At 42.1% G+C, this 16,183-nt stretch overlaps 1 protein-coding gene across 4 annotated transcripts in view; it reads right to left on the reverse strand.

Moving 5' to 3' along the window:
• Window positions 1-16,183, reverse strand: part of LOC106581393 (glutamate receptor 4) — a 116,741-nt gene that overhangs the window by 26,831 nt on the left and 73,727 nt on the right. For all 4 annotated transcript variants that reach the window (XM_045703995.1, XM_014163428.2, XM_045703996.1 and 1 more), the window contains exons 11-13: window positions 9,824-10,030; window positions 6,440-6,655; window positions 6,177-6,337 (exon numbers count right to left, since the gene is read on the reverse strand). In XM_045703995.1, coding sequence (XP_045559951.1) covers window positions 6,177-6,337; window positions 6,440-6,655; window positions 9,824-10,030 — 584 coding nt within the window. The remainder of the gene's footprint in view (window positions 1-6,176; window positions 6,338-6,439; window positions 6,656-9,823; window positions 10,031-16,183) is intronic.

The raw sequence follows: 16,183 nt of genomic DNA on the forward strand, positions 1-16,183 counted from the left end.
TGAACGCTGGACACATCTTGAATATGTCCGGTTACGTCCGGTGTTAGTAAATGTCGGCAACAAAGCGTAATTCAATTGTTGCCAGCAGCACAGGTACAGTCACCAACGATCTGGATAAAAAAGTCAAACCAGCTCTGATAGGGTGAGAAAAATGATCAGAGTGGGGTGTTCACTCATTATGTGTCTGGAAGTAGCTAGCCAACGTTTGCCAGTTAGCTTGTGTCCTTGACTGTAGTTGTGAGGTCAGAGCTTTCGGAACAACCCTACTTATTGGCCAGAGTGTCCAGTGGTGTTCTGAACGCAAAACCACAGATGGAGAAATAGGGCGAGTAATGTTCAGTGAGCTGTTCTCTCTCTATTAGATGTCTGGAAGTAGCTGGAAAGTTAGTACAGAACGCATGGATCAACCCTTAATGAGATGGGTGGGACTAAGGCTTAAGAGGGTGTGAACAATACTGAATGGGTGCAGACAAAGAAGGGCTCTCCAATAGTAGTACCAAAACATTGAAAGACGGTTTTCTCAAAAGTGAGTTTACAAGTTTAATAACTTTCAAAGCAGAATTACTTTCCCATTGTTCCTCAAATGCAGTGTATGATATACCATTTGGTAGCTCTGTGTCTCTGCTTTTATCCAATGTAAAAAAAATTAAAAATCTAATTTTTCTACATAAGACCGAATCAAGGTGGTCGGTCACATTTTGTTACGTTACAGCCTTATTCCAAAATAGATTAAATAAATGTTTTTCCTCATCAATCTACACACAATACCCCATAATGACAAAGTGAAAACAGGTTTTCAGACATTTCTTCAAATTTATTAAATATAAAAACCATAAATACCTTATTTACACAAGTAATCAGATCCTTTGGTATGAGACTCAAAATTGAGCTCAGGTGTATCCTGTTTCCATTCATCATCCTTGAGATGTTTCTACAACTTGATTGGAGTCCACCTGTGGTAAATTCAATTGATTGGACATGATTTGGAAAGACACACACCTGTCTGTATATGGTCCCACAGTTGACAGTGCATGTCAGCGCAAAAGCCAAGCCATAAGGTGGAAGAAATTGTCCTTAGAGCTCCAAGACAGGATTGTGTCGAGGCACAGATCTGGGGAAGGGTACCAAAACATTTCTGCAGCATTGAAGGTCCCTAAGAACACAGTGGCCTCCATCATTCTTAAATGGAAGAAGTTTAGAACCACCAAGACTCTTCCAGAGCTGGCCGCCCGGCCAAACTGAACAATCAGGGGAGAAGGGCCTTGGTAGGGCAGGTGACCAAGAACACAATGGTCACTGACAGAGCTCCAGAGTTCATCTGTGGAGATGGGAAAACCTTCCAGAAGGACAACCATCTCTGCAGCACTCCACCAATCAGGCCTTTATTGTAGAGTGGTCAGACAGAAGCCACTCCTCAGTAAAAGGCACATGACAGCCACTTGGTGTTTTCCAAAACACTTGTTTTCCAAAACACCAAAGGACTCTCAGACCATGAGAAACAAGATGCTCTGGTCTTCCAAAAGGACAACAACCCTAAGCACACTGTCAAGACAATGCAGGAGTGGCTTCGGTACAAGTCTCGGAATGTCCCGGACTGCTGCAGAAATGTTTTGGTACCCTTCCCCAGATCTGTGCCTCGACACAATCCTGTCTTGGAGCTCTAAGGACAATTCCTTCCACCTTATGGCTGAATCCAATCGAACATCTCTGGAGAGACCTGAAAATAGCTGTGCAGCGACACTCCCCATCCAACCTGACAGAGCTTGAGGATCTGCAGAGAAGAATGGGAGAAACTCCCCAAATACAGGTGTGCCAAGCTTGTAGCGTCATACCCAAGAATACTCGAGGCTGTAATCGCTGCTAAAGTTGCTTCAACAAAGTACTGAGTAAAGGGTCTGAATACTTATGTAAATATTTTTCTTTAATTTTTTAATACATTTGAACAAATGTCTGAACCTGTTTTTGCTTTGTCATTACGTACAAAGCAAAATTGTTGAGGGAATTATTATTATTTTTTAATCAATTTTAGAATAAGGCTGTAATGTAACAACATGTGGAAAAAGTCAAGGGGACTGAATACTTTACGAATGCGGAGTATATTTTCAAAACTTATACTGCCTCCAGCTCATTGCAAAGTGGTGTGTGATGCTCTGAAGTGTGCCTAGTTACCTATGCACTTGAATGGGAAGTGCACTTCAATTACCAGTTGAGAAATAAAAATAGTTGCTATTTTTAATCATGACCACATATTTTTTTTATTTATTTTTTTACATGCGATTGCCTTTAGAATTGTTGCACAATGATTGTGCTAATTAATGCATGTTTCACTCCAACAGCAACACAAAGCTGTCTAAGTTATGTCAGCAGCTCTCGCGCTACATCTGCTGGTATTTACAGTATATCAATGAATAGGCTAAAATGCATTATTTCGCAATGGGATTTTTATTTTATCCCAGACAATTTCATTGAGCGGCTTAATTTTTTTTGTGGCCAAAAGCTGGCTATCACTGGCTAACGGAAACCATGGTTTGTGTGTGTGTGTGTGAGAGAGAGAGAGAGAGAGAGAAAGTGAGAGTGAGAGGAAGAATGTGTGTAAAGGTGTGTGTGTGTGGGTGAGGGATTAAGAAAGCAGTATACACACGTACACACACACGCACGCACACACCACATATTATAAAGAAGAAAAACAAGATGTCAACTTTAGAAAATGTATTAAGTAGATTAGCCATGTAGTAATTGTGATGCAATGTGTCTGCTAGAGGAAACAACAATGACCCCTGTAAGGAATGAACTGCAAGATAGAGAGAGAGAGGGCAGGAGAGAGAAAGAAATAAAGAGAGTGGGTGAGAGAGAGACATGGAGACAGGGAGGAAAAGAGAGAGAGAGAGAGAGAGAGAGAGAGAGAGAGAGAGAGAGAGAGGGAGGGAGAGAGAGAGTGTAAAGGTCTAAGTATAGGACTGTGTGTGAGAGAGAGATGCTCCTTCTCAGACTGCAGTGATCACTGCAGCAGGGAAACAGAGACTGACACTGAATACAAATGATCCTATAGACATTCAATACACTCATTCACAACACAGTATACCAATATACTTAGAAACCCCAAATCACAACACACACACAATCACAAGCACTCATACTGGATCCAGAAATGGAACCACCTAGCTACAGACCGTATTGATCCAGATATTGAATCACCTAGCTACAGACTGTATTGATCCAGAAATGGGACCGCCAAGCTACAGACTGTATTGATCCAGAAATGGGACAGGCTAGCTACAGACTGTATTGATCCAGAAATGGGACCGCCTAGCTACAGACTGTATTGATCCAGAAATGGGACCACCTAGCTACAGACTGTATTGATGCAGAAATGGGACCGCCTAGCTACAGACTGTATTGATGCAGAAATGGGACCGCCTAGCTACAGACTGTATTGATCCAGAAATGGGACCACCTAGCAACATACTGTATTGATGCAGAAATGGGACCGCCTAGCTACAGACTGTATTGATCCAGAAATGGGACCACCTAGCTACAGTCTGTATTGATCCAGAAATGAGACCACCTAGCTACAGACTGTATTGATCCAGAAATGGGACCGCCTAGCTACAGACTGTATTGATCCAGAAATGGGACCACCTAGCTACAGACTGTATTGATCCAGAAATGGGACCACCCATTTGGTGGACTGGTAGTGACATTATGAGGTGATTTAAATTGCTAACATTGGCTACAGAATAACATTGGCTATAGAATAACATTGGCTACAGAATAACATTGGCTATAGAATAACATTGGCTATAGAATAACATTGGCTATAGAATAACATTGGCTATAGAATAACATTGGCTATAGAATAACATTGGCTATAGAATAACATTGGCTATAGAATAACGTTGGCTATAGAATAACATTGGCTATAGAATAACGTTGGCTATAGAATAACATTGGCTATAGAATAACATTGGCTATAGAATAACGTTGGCTATAGAATAACATTGGCTATAGAATAACATTGGCTATAGAATAACGTTGGCTATAGAATAACATTGGCTACAGAATAACATTGGCTATAGAATAACATTGGCTATAGAATAACATTGGCTATAGAATAACATTGGCTATAGAATAACATTGGCTACAGAATAACATTGGCTATAGAATAACATTGGCTATAGAATAACGTTGGCTATAGAATAACGTTGGCTACAGAATAACATTGGCTATAGAATAACATTGGCTATAGAATAACATTGGCTACAGAATAACATTGGCTACAGAATAACATTGGCTATAGAATAACATTGGCTATAGAATAACATTGGCTATAGAATAACGTTGGCTATAGAATAACATTGGCTATAGAATAACATTGGCTATAGAATAACGTTGGCTATAGAATAACATTGGCTATAGAATAACGTTGGCTATAGAATAACATTGGCTATAGAATAACATTGGCTATAGAATAACATTGGCTATAGAATAACATTGGCTATAGAATAAGTATGAGATTAGCATATAATTGTGGGACGGTTATTACTCCCATTCACACATGGGGACAGGGGGACAAGCAGGTGTGTGTATGATTATGTGTGTGTATGAATGTGTGTGTGTGTGTGTCTGCCATTACCAGGGCTAAGGCTGGAATTGGACTGTCACTCAAACTCATGGAGATTAGTGGGAGTCGACAGGTGATTTCAAGTGAGAGGGAGGAGAAAAACAGAGTGAAGGGGAGGAGAGGGAGGGAGAGAGGTGGAGAGAGAGAAAGAGGAGCGAGAGAGAGGTGGAGAGAAACATAGAGAATGGGAGGAGAGGGAGGGAGAGAGAGAGGTGGAGAGAAATAGAGAGAGAGGGGAGGAGTGGGAGGAGAGTCAGATAGAGGGCTGGGAGACAGGTAAAATTCAGAAGACAAATCACCCGGTCCTCATTCAATGTTCTCTTCCCTCAGGTAATGGAACATTGACTTGTACCACAAACACACATACAAGCACACACGTGCACGTACGCATACACACAAACAAAGTTACTTTCTCAAAAAAAGCAAGTGCCACTCATTGAGAGCTTGGAGATTATTCATGTTACAGTATAAAGGCAATGCAGTGTGTGTGTGTGTGTGTGTGTGTGTCCTAACGTACAGAACACAGGCAGCTGATCATGTAAGGCTGATGTAAAGCTACTTAATATGTCCATTAGCCTCAGAAAACCCGAATAAGCCCAGGTACCGGATTCCTGAGTGTGAGTGAGTAAAACAGTGTTGACCTGGTGTGTGTGTGTGTGTGTGTGTGTGTGTGTGTGTGTGTGTGTGTGTGTGTGTGTGTGTCAGAGTGTCAGAGTGTCAGTGAGAGAAAGAGAATGTGATAAAGTGAATCGGCCCATTAGTCTGTCGAAAAAGTACCTTCCACGTCCTAAAATACTCTGGTTAAGTGCTAGATACTGTACCTGCTGAAGGTTTGTATGTGTGTGTATCTCCTGGCACCAGGGCACTTAAAAGTAGTTTAAGTGCTATCTAACGTTACATTTCAATCAAAAACAAAACAGTGAGTTGAAATCAGACTTGCGCGCACACAGATATACACACACATTGTTCTACTGAACAGCACAAACCGCTGACTGCCTCCTGCACCACAACTCCCATAGTGCACCGAGAAGTGTCCACTCGAAGCATCTCTCTCTCTCTCATCAGATGTTCTCCCTAAAGGTATGTTGATGGTGGACATTAATATTTCACTAAACTGCATTCTGAGGTTATCAATAATAAAATGCTATATTCTTATAAATATTCTAAAAATAAAGCCTGACTTTTTCCCCCCGTTGAAGCATTAAACTTTAATATGCAGCAAACCGCCAGTCTCCCACACAAAATGTAGCTATGTGAAGGCTGACCAAGGGGTCGTACTTAGTGTGCGGTTGTGTGTGTGTGTGTGTTTCTTTGACACATCTTTAGCTCCCCTCTCACACTGGACACCAGTGTATGTCACAATAGTACAATAGAGAGAGGCTGTCTGACACTGAGTCAACTGGTCTGAATCACAACACTCAGTATGACCAACAGCTTCTGACACAGGACAAAAGCACTCTGACAGAGACAGATGGGTTGGCAGACACACACAGACAAGCACATGTACGCACACACATGCACCCATACACAAACACGCACACATGCACACACTTACCGTGGTGAGATGTCGCAGCCCTGCTGCATGAAGGCCCCCAGTGAGAACCAGAGTGAATTGAAGATGCCAAACTCATTGGGTGGCTGGTCAGTGGGGCCTGGCTCTGTAGAGCCTTCCTCTGGCTCCTCTGCATGCCACTCATATGGACTGAAACGACTCACCTGGGCACAGAGGAAAGGGGCTAGTTACAAGGTGTCCAGGCTTTTATTCTAGCCCAGCTCTACACAGCTGATTCAACTGATTGTGGTCACACACACACTCACCAGAAACAGCACCACACTGACTCCTATGTAAGCGAAGACAATGCACATCCAGATCTCATAGGCCAGAGGGTCCAGGAAGGAGAACACTCCAGGTTTAGACTTCTGGGGCTTCTTGATCATGATGGAGATCCCCAAGGACATGAAGGGCTTAGAGAAGTCTATCACCTCCTCACGGACCAGGGTTATAGTCAGAGGGGCGACCGCTATCTCTGCTTTCTACCGGACGGGGGGAAGGGTGAGGGGGGGTAGGGAGAAGGAGAGTCAGGGATGGGGGATGGGGGGGAGAGGGAGAGAGGGGAAGGGATGGTGGAGGAGGTGAGAGAGGGGGAGAGAGAGGGGGAGAGAGAGGGAGGGAGAGAGGGAGGGAGAGCGGGGGGGGGGGGGGCAGACACAGGAAACCAGAATACAAATCAACCATCAAGGTCTCTCTTCCAATCCACCACATACACCAGGGAGAAAACATCCTTATTTTAGTGCTGCAACAATTCACCTTGGATTCATATAATCAACAATACAGTACCTACTACATGCATTTTCCCTCCAAGGGAAGAAAGAGTATGAGTGAATTAAGAGATAGACAAAGGGAACAATAGAGAGCTGAAGAGAGAGAAACAGAGTGTGTGAGACAGACTGAGCGAGAGAGATGGAAAGAGAGATAGAGAAAGAGAGAGAAAGCGAGAGAGAAAGTTAGAGAGCGAGAGAGGGAGGGAGAAAGTAAGAGAGCGAGAGAGAGGGAGAGAGGATGAGGGACAGATAAATACATTATCTCCCCTCAGCTAGAACAGATCAATGATTGGACACAACTGGGAATGTTTAGAATTATTCAAAGCGAATGAATTCTGGGATTGGTAATGACTCATTCTGTAAAATGTGCTTACGGAGCGAGAACACACATTCATGTACAGTCGCTGGAGTAAGAACACACACACACACACACACACACACACACACACACACACACACACACACACACACACACACACACACAGAACACACACCACTGATATAGTCAGAGAGAAGCCTGACTTTCGAAAATGTACAAAGTAGATTAGTCATCGACTGATTACAGTCACTACTCCAATGTGTCTGCTGGCAGGCAGCTGGAGGAAATATGACTGAATCCTGGAAGAAATGAAGCACAGTGGACAAGAGAGAAAATCAAGCAGCAGACTAGAGCTAATATGTAGATAAGGGTCAGACAAAGCCGGGACGGGGGCTAGGGGTTAGATGTTTCCAAAGTGAAAGCCAGCAAGGGTACAGTAGGCACAATACTTTATAGTTTCAAGTTTTAATGTCACATGCACAAGTACAGTGAAATGCCTTTCTTGCAGCTCTAAACCCCACAATTCAGTAATAAATAATAATGTGATTCAAAAATTAACAAGGTAGAACAAAAAAACACGAGATATAAAAATAGGAAATAAGAACACGATAAAGTAAGTAATATAAACAGAACAAAGATTTTTCTGAGTTACATTTCATATAAGGAAATCAGTCAATTGAAATAAATGCATTAGGCCCTAATCTATGGATTTCACATGACTGGGAAGAAATATATGCATCTGTTGGTCACAGATAAAAAAAGAAAGAAGTGGATCCTTAAAAATAAATAAGTGGATCAGAAAACCAGTCAGTATCTGGTGTGACAACTATTTGCCTCATGCAGCACGACGTCTCTCCTTTGCATAGAGTGGATCAGGCTGTCGATTGTGACCTGTGGAATAAATGTCCCACTGCTCTTCAATGGCTGTGTGAAGTTTCTGGATATTGTCGGGAACTGGAACAGGCTGTCGTACACATTCTGCCCGGAGCATGCCAAACATGCTCAATGGGTGATTATGGTGATTATGCAGGCCATGGAAGAACTTTGATAACTTTGATATTTTCAGCTTCCAGGAATTGTGTACAGATCCTTGCGACATGGGGCCATGCTTTATCATACTGAACCTTAAGGTGATGGCGGTGGATGAATGGCACGACAATGTGCCTCAGGATCTCTTCACGGTATCTCTGTGCATTCAAATGACCATCAATAAAATGCAATTGTGTTCGTTGTCCGTAGCTTATGTCTGTCCATACCATAACCCCACCACCACCATGAGGCACTCTGTTCACAACGTTGACATCAGTAAACCGCTCGGCCACATGATACCATACGTCTTCCATCTGCCCGGTACAGTTGAAACCGGGATTCATCCATGAAAAGCACACTTCTCCAGCGTGCCACTGGCCATTGAAAGTGACCACACCCTGGGGAAGACGAATATGCAGATGAGCTTCCCTGAGATGCTTTCTGACATTTTGTGAAGACATTCTTCAGTAGTGCAAACCCACAGTTTCATCAGCTGGTGGCTGGTCTCAGATGATCCTGCAGGTGAAGAAGCCAGATGTGGAGGTCCTGGGCTGGCGTGGTTACATGTGGTCTGCGGTTGTGAGCCCGGTTAGACATACTGCCAAATTCTCTAAAACGACGTTGGAGGGAGCTTATGGTGGATACATTAACATTCATTTCTGCACATTTTACAGTGGCCTTTTATTGTACACAGCACAAGGTGTGTAATGATCATGCTGTGTAATCAGCTTTTTGATATGCCACATCTGTCAGGTGGATTGATTATCTTTGCAAAGTAGAAATGCTAACTAACAGGGATGTAAACAAATTTGTGCACAACATTTAAGAGAAATACGCTTGTTGTGTGTGTGAAACATTTCTGGGATTTTTATTTCAGCTAATGAAACATGGGACCAACACTTTACATGTTGCGTTTATATTTTTGTTCCGAATATATACACAGGGTCAGTTCCAGTACCATATTTTCAATGCACCGGGATATTGGATAGATAGTTATCTAACCCAAGGGTGGTAAACTATGTTAAAGAATAACTAGTCTGAGAGGTCATGATCCCAGTTTGTGTTATTTAGGACAGTGTTTTTTTTATCCTGGTCCTGGGGACCCAGGGTGCACATTTTAGATTTTGGCCTAGCATTACACACCTGATTCCACTAATGGTTTGATGATGAATTGATTAGTGGAATCAGGTCTGTAGTGATTGGGTAAAAACGAAATGTATCCCTTTGGGTCCCCAGGACTAGGATTAAGAAACACTGCTTTATGCACATCTCCTGGATAATAGGGGTGCTGAGGGTGCTGCAGCCCCTGATGAATTGAAATGTAAAAAAATTATTATAAAAAAATAAAAATGGGCTGAAATGTATTGTCTGTCTAATTAAAAAGTACCTTGACAGTATCTAACAATATAGATTAACTTTGTTTAGTAGGATCTAACTATCCTCAGTATAACTACATCAAACTCCAAAGATGCAAGGAATTAAAAGTAACAATTTCCAAACATCACTCCTTCCCTTCCTCCCTCCATCCTTACCCCATAGACCAGTTCTCCCACCATGCCATTCCAGATCTTGGTCTCGGGGTCTCTGGCTCCATACTTGCCGTCAGGGACGATGGCGATCTTGTACTTGATGCCGATGTGTTTGGCGATCTCTGAGGCCAAGTCCACGCAGTAGCCCTCGAACTGGTCATTCCCCTCGAACATCTCCCAGTTCTTCTTCAGCATCACATAAGGACCCTCCTACACCCACAAACACACCAATCAGAGACAGAGAGGGGGGCGCGGGGAGGTCAAACTGACCAATCAACTCACATTGACCACTGACCAACAAATCAGGGACTTCTTCTGGAGTTACACGTTGACGTCGTATCAGTTACACGTTGACGTCGTATCAGTTAGACGTTGACGTCGTATCAGTTACACGTTGACGTCGTATCAGTTAGACGTTGACGTCGTATCAGTTACACGTTGACGTCGTATCAGTTACACGTTGACGTCGTATCAGTTACACGTTGACGTCGTATCAGTTACACGTTGACGTCGTATCAGTTAGACGTTGACGTCGTATCAGTTACACGTTGACGTCGTATCAGTTAGACGTTGACGTCGTATCAGTTACACGTTGACGTCGTATCAGTTACACGTTGACGTCGTATCAGTTACACGTTGACGTCGTATCAGTTACACGTTGACGTCGTATCAGTTACACGTTGACGTCGTATCAGTTAGACGTTGACGTCGTATCAGTTACACATTGACGTCGTATCAGTTAGACATTGACGTTGATCAGTTACACGTTGATCAGTTAATGTACATGCCATATCTAGAATGATATTACAATAGTAGTATCTGTCACATACCATTAGTCTAGAATGATAACAAAAAAGTACCAACTCTTAAGGCATACTGGGCTATGTCCTAACTTGAGGTGTGTATACTGTAACTCAATGTAAATGGGAGAGTTGTGTGAATATATGATTTACTCACATGGATCTCAAGCCTTATAGGAATATACTTGCATTAATCAAATATCTAAACATCAATAGAATTTCCATTATCTTAAAGCAGAATCTTGTCACATTTGTACATGTTGTCCAAGCATCAAAGCACATGTCTTTTTCTAAACCTCGTTATCATACACACATCAGCAGCCCCCTGAGATCTCTCTCTCTCTCCAATAACTCAACATGAATCACTCTTAACGAAGTCACGAACACAATCAGAGATTCTCCCAAACATAGCAGTGATGCTCCAACCGTCAGACTTACAGTTGAAGTCAGAATTTTACATACACTTAGGTTGGAGTCATTAAAATTAGTTTTTCAACCACTCCACAAATTTCTTGTTAACAAACTATAGTTTTGGCAAGTCGGTTAGGACATCTACTTTGTGCATGAAACAAGTAATTCTTCCCAAAAATTTTTACAGACAGATTATTTTACTTATAATTCACTGTATCACAATTCCAGTGGGTCACTAGTTTACATACACTAAATTGACTGTGCCTTTAAACAGCTTGGAAAATTCCAGATAATTATGTCAAGGCATTAGAAGCTTCTGATAGGCTAATTGACATCATTTCAGTCAATTGGAGGTGTACCTGTGGATGTATTTCAAGGCCTACCTTCAAACTCAGTGCCTCTTTCCTTGACATCATGGGGAAATCTAAAGAAATCAGCCAAGACCTCAGAAAATAAATTGTAGACCTCCACAAGTCTGGTTCATCCTTGGGAGAAATTTCCAAATGCTTGAAGGTACCACATCGATCTGTACAAACAATAGTACACAAGTATAAACACCATGGGACAACACAGCCGTCATACCGCTCAGGAAGGAGACGCGTTCTGTCTCCTAGAGATTAACGTACTTTGGTGCGAAAAGTGCAAATCAATCCCAGAACAACAGCAAAGGACCTTGTGAAGATGCTGGAGGAAACAGGTTCAAAAGTATTTATATCCACAGTAAAACGAGTCCTATAACGAAATAACCTGAAAGGCTGCTCAGCAAAGAAGAAGCCACTGCTCCAAAACCGCCATAAAAAAAGCCAGACTATGGTTTGCAACTGCACATGGGGACAAAGATCATACTTTTTGGAGAAATGTCCTCTGGTCTGATGAAACACAAATAGAACTGTTTGGCCATAATGACCATCATTATGTTTGGAGGAAAAAGGGGGAGGCTTGCAAGCCGAAGAACCTCATCCCAACTGTGAAGCACAGGGGTGGCAGCTTCATGTTCTGGGGGTGCTTTGCTGCAGGAGGGACTGGTGCACTTCACAAAATAGATGGCATCATGAGAAGGAACATTTTGTGGATATATTGAAGCAACATCTCAAGACATCAGTCAGGAAGTTAAAGCTTGGTCGCAAATGGGTCTTCCAAATGGACAATGACTCCAAGCATACTTCCAAAGTTGTGTCAAAATGGCTTAAGAACAACAAAGTCAAGGTATTGGAGTGGCCATCACAAAGCTCTGACCTCAATCCTATAGAGAATTTGTGAGCAGAACTGAAAAAGTGTGTGCGAGCAAAGAGGCCAACAAACCTGACTCAGTTACACCAGCTCTGTCAGGAGGGATGGGCCAAAATTCACCCAATTTATTGTGGGAAGCTTGTGGAAGGCTACCTGAAATGTTTGACCCAAGTTAAACAATTTAAAGGCAATGCTACCAAATACTAATTGAGTGTGTGTAAACTTCTGACCCACTGGGAATGTGATGAAAAAAAAGCTGAAATAAATCATTCTCTCTACTATTATTCTGACATTTCACATTCTTACAATAAAGTGGTGATCCTAACTGACCTAAGATTGGGAATTTTTACTTGGATTACATGTCAGGAATTGTGAAAAACTGAGTTTAAATATATTTGGCTAAGGTGTACGTAAACTTCCGACTTCAATGGTCTTAACGGCATAGACAACACCAAAATCATATCTCATCAACAATCTAAACCCGAGATGAGTTCATATTCCATGCCATCCCATTTTATTAGATGGTACAAAATTGCCGATCTTAAAATTGAATCCTGACGTGCTGTACTGTATATGAGGATCTAGAGAACAGACGGTGTACTGTACTGTGTATGAGGATCTAGAGAACAGATGGTGTACTGTACTGTGTATGAGGATCTAGAGAACAGATGGTGTGCTGTACTGTGTATGAGGATCTAGAGAACAGATGGTGTGCTGTACTGTGTATGAGGATCTAGAGAACAGATGGTGTACTGTACTGTGTATGAGGATCTAGAGAACAGATGGTGTGCTGTACTGTGTATGAGGATCTAGAGAACAGATGGTGTACTGTACTGTGTATGAGGATCTAGAGAACAGATGGTGTACTGTACTGTGTATGAGAATCTAGAGAACAGATGGTGTACTGTACTGTGTATGAGGATCTAGAGAACAGATGGTGTACTGTACTGTGTATGAGGATCTAGAGAACAGATGGTGTACTGTACTGTGTATGAGGATCTAGAGAACAGATGGTGTGCTGTACTGTGTATGAGGATCTAGAGAACAGATGGTGTACTGTACTGTGTATGAGGATCTAGAGAACAGATGGTGTGCTGTACTGTGTATGAGGATCTAGAGAACAGATGGTGTACTGTACTGTGTATGAGGATCTAGAGAACAGATGGTGTGCTGTACTGTGTATGAGGATCTAGAGAACAGATGGTGTACTGTACTGTGTATGAGGATCTAGAGAACAGATGGCGTACTGTACTGTGTATGAGGATCTAGAGAACAGACGGTGTAGATAGAACATGGGCTCAGCTTGATTTTGGTCTACTTATGACTTTGGATAAGTCTCTTCTTAACCCTGCCTTACTTTTCTGAAAATATTAGCATATTAAAAGGGCAACAGTTTGACATCAGAATAGGTGACTTTGTAGAGTGTTTAGCAGTGATAGTATACACACACACAAACCGCTTGGGGTTTTGCCGACAGTGGATTATTTCATGTTTAAACCCCTTATAGTTTTGTTATCAGTTTGTCGCAGACTCTTTTGTCACAGTGTGTTTGTGTGTGTGTTATTGCGGTGTGTTTAGTCTCGGTGCAGGTGCATGGAGGGATATTGGGCGTGTGTTTGAAAAAGTGAAGTTTTTCTCTGATGCTGAACACCACGTCAGATGTCTTACATGAGGATGTGGGAAGAGGGAGAGAGGAAAGGAGGGAAGAATGACAAGGCTGAAAGAGTGTAGAGATGGCAAGAGAGAGGGTGGTTTTAAGGGGAGAAGAGAGAGAGGAATGACAGGGCTGAGAGAGAGAGAGAGAGAGAGAGAGAGAGAGAGAGAGAGAGAGAGAGAGAGAGAGAGAGAGAGAGAGAGAGAGAGAGAGAGAGAGAGAATAGTAGCTTTAGTGGTGAAGGGTTCAGGTAGATAAGAAATGAAACAGTGGAACATCAGCAGAGACACCAGAAAGAGAGAGAGCTCCTTATCAGGGTTGGGGCCAATTCCATTTAAATTCAAGTCAATTCAGGAGGTACACTGAAATTCCAATTCCAATTTCAATAATTTTCAAATATAAAAATGTAGAATTGGAATTTGATTTACTTCATGAATTGACCAGAATTAAAAATGGAATTGACCTCAACCCTGATCTTAATTAAGCAGCCAGCCATTACAATATCCAGTACAACATAATACGTTTACCAGAGTTCCTGAAACTTCAACATCAGGGACAACAGACTTTAGCTGCAGATGCATCTACAGTACCTTGCAAAAGTATTCATCCCCCTTGGTGTTTTTTCAATTTTGTTGCATTACAACCTGTAATTTAAATAGATTTTTATTTGGATTTCATGTAATGGACATACACAAAATATTCCAACTTGGTGAAGTGAAATTGAAAAAAAGAATCAAAAGATTCTACAAAAATAAGAAATGGAAAAGTGGTGCGTGCACATGTATTCACCCCCTTTAATATGAAGCCCCTAAATAAGATCTGGTGCAACCAATTACCTTTAGAAGTCACATAATTAGTTAAATAAAGTTCACCTGTGTGCATTCTAAGTGTCACATGATCTGTCACATGATCTCAGTATATATACACCTGTTCTGAAAGGCCCCAAAGTCTGCAACACCACTAAGCAAGGGGCACTATCAAGCAAGCAGCACCATGAAGACCAAGGAGCTCTCCAAACAGGTCAGGGACAAAGTTGTGGAGAAGTACAGATCAGGGTTGGGTTATAAAAAAATATCAGAAGTTTTGAACATCCCACAGAGCACCATTAAATCTACTATTAAAAAATGGAAAGAAAACAAACCTGCCAAGAGAGGGCCGCCCACCAAAACTCACGGACCAGGCAAGGAGGGCATTAATCAGAGGCAACAAAGTGACCAAAGATAAGGAGCTGGAAAGCTCCACAGCGGAGATTGGAGTATCTGTCCATCGGACCACTTTAAGCCATACACGCCACAGAGCTGGGCTTTATGGAAGAGTGGCCAGAAAAAAGACATTGCTTGAAGAAAAAAATAAGCAAGCACGTTTGGTGTTCACCAAAAGGTATGTGGGAGACTCGTCAAACTAATGGAAGATGGTACTCTGGTCAGATGAGACTAGATTTGAGCTTTTGGCCATCAAGGAAAACACTGTCTGGCACACACCCAACAATCCTCTCATCACTACGAGAACACCATCCCCACAGTGAAGCACGGTGGTGGCAGGATCATGCTGTGGGGATGTTTTTCATCGGCAGGGACTGGGAAACTGGTCAGAATTGAAGGATGACACTAAATACAGGGAAATTCTTGAGGGAAACCTGTTTCAGTCTTCCAGAGATTTGAGACTGGGACGGAGGTTCACCTTCCAGCAGGACAACGACCCTAAGCATTTTGCTAAAGCAACACTCTCAAGTGGTTTAAGGGGAAACTTTTAAATGTCTTGGAATGGCCTTTTCAAAACCCAGACCTCAATCCAATTGAGAATCTGTGGTATGACTTAAAGATTGTTGTACACCAGCGGAACCCATCCAACTTGAAGGAGCTGGAGCAGTTTTGCCTTGAAGAATGGGCAAAAATCCCAGTGGCTAGATTTGCTAAGCTTATAGAGACATACCCCAAGAGATTTGCAGCTGTATTGCTGCAAAAAGTGGCTATACAAAGTATTGACTTTGGGGGGGTTGAATAGTTATGCATGCTCAAGTTTTCAGTATTTTTTGTCTTATTTCTTGTTTATTTCACAATCCAAAATATTTTGCATCTTCAAAGTGGTAGGCATGTTGTGTAAATCAAACGACACAAACCCCTAAAAAATATTTTTTAATTCCAGGATGTCAGGCAACAAAATAGGAAAAATGCCAAGGGGGTGAATACTTTCGCAAGCCACTGTAGAATAGAACAATGTAAATGATGGGAGACCATGAAGTAACAGCAGCCTCTCGCTGTGTCAATG

This window comes from Salmo salar, chromosome ssa20 (assembly GCF_905237065.1).
Source record: "Salmo salar chromosome ssa20, Ssal_v3.1, whole genome shotgun sequence".
In the NCBI taxonomy this organism is placed as follows: domain Eukaryota; kingdom Metazoa; phylum Chordata; class Actinopteri; order Salmoniformes; family Salmonidae; genus Salmo; species Salmo salar.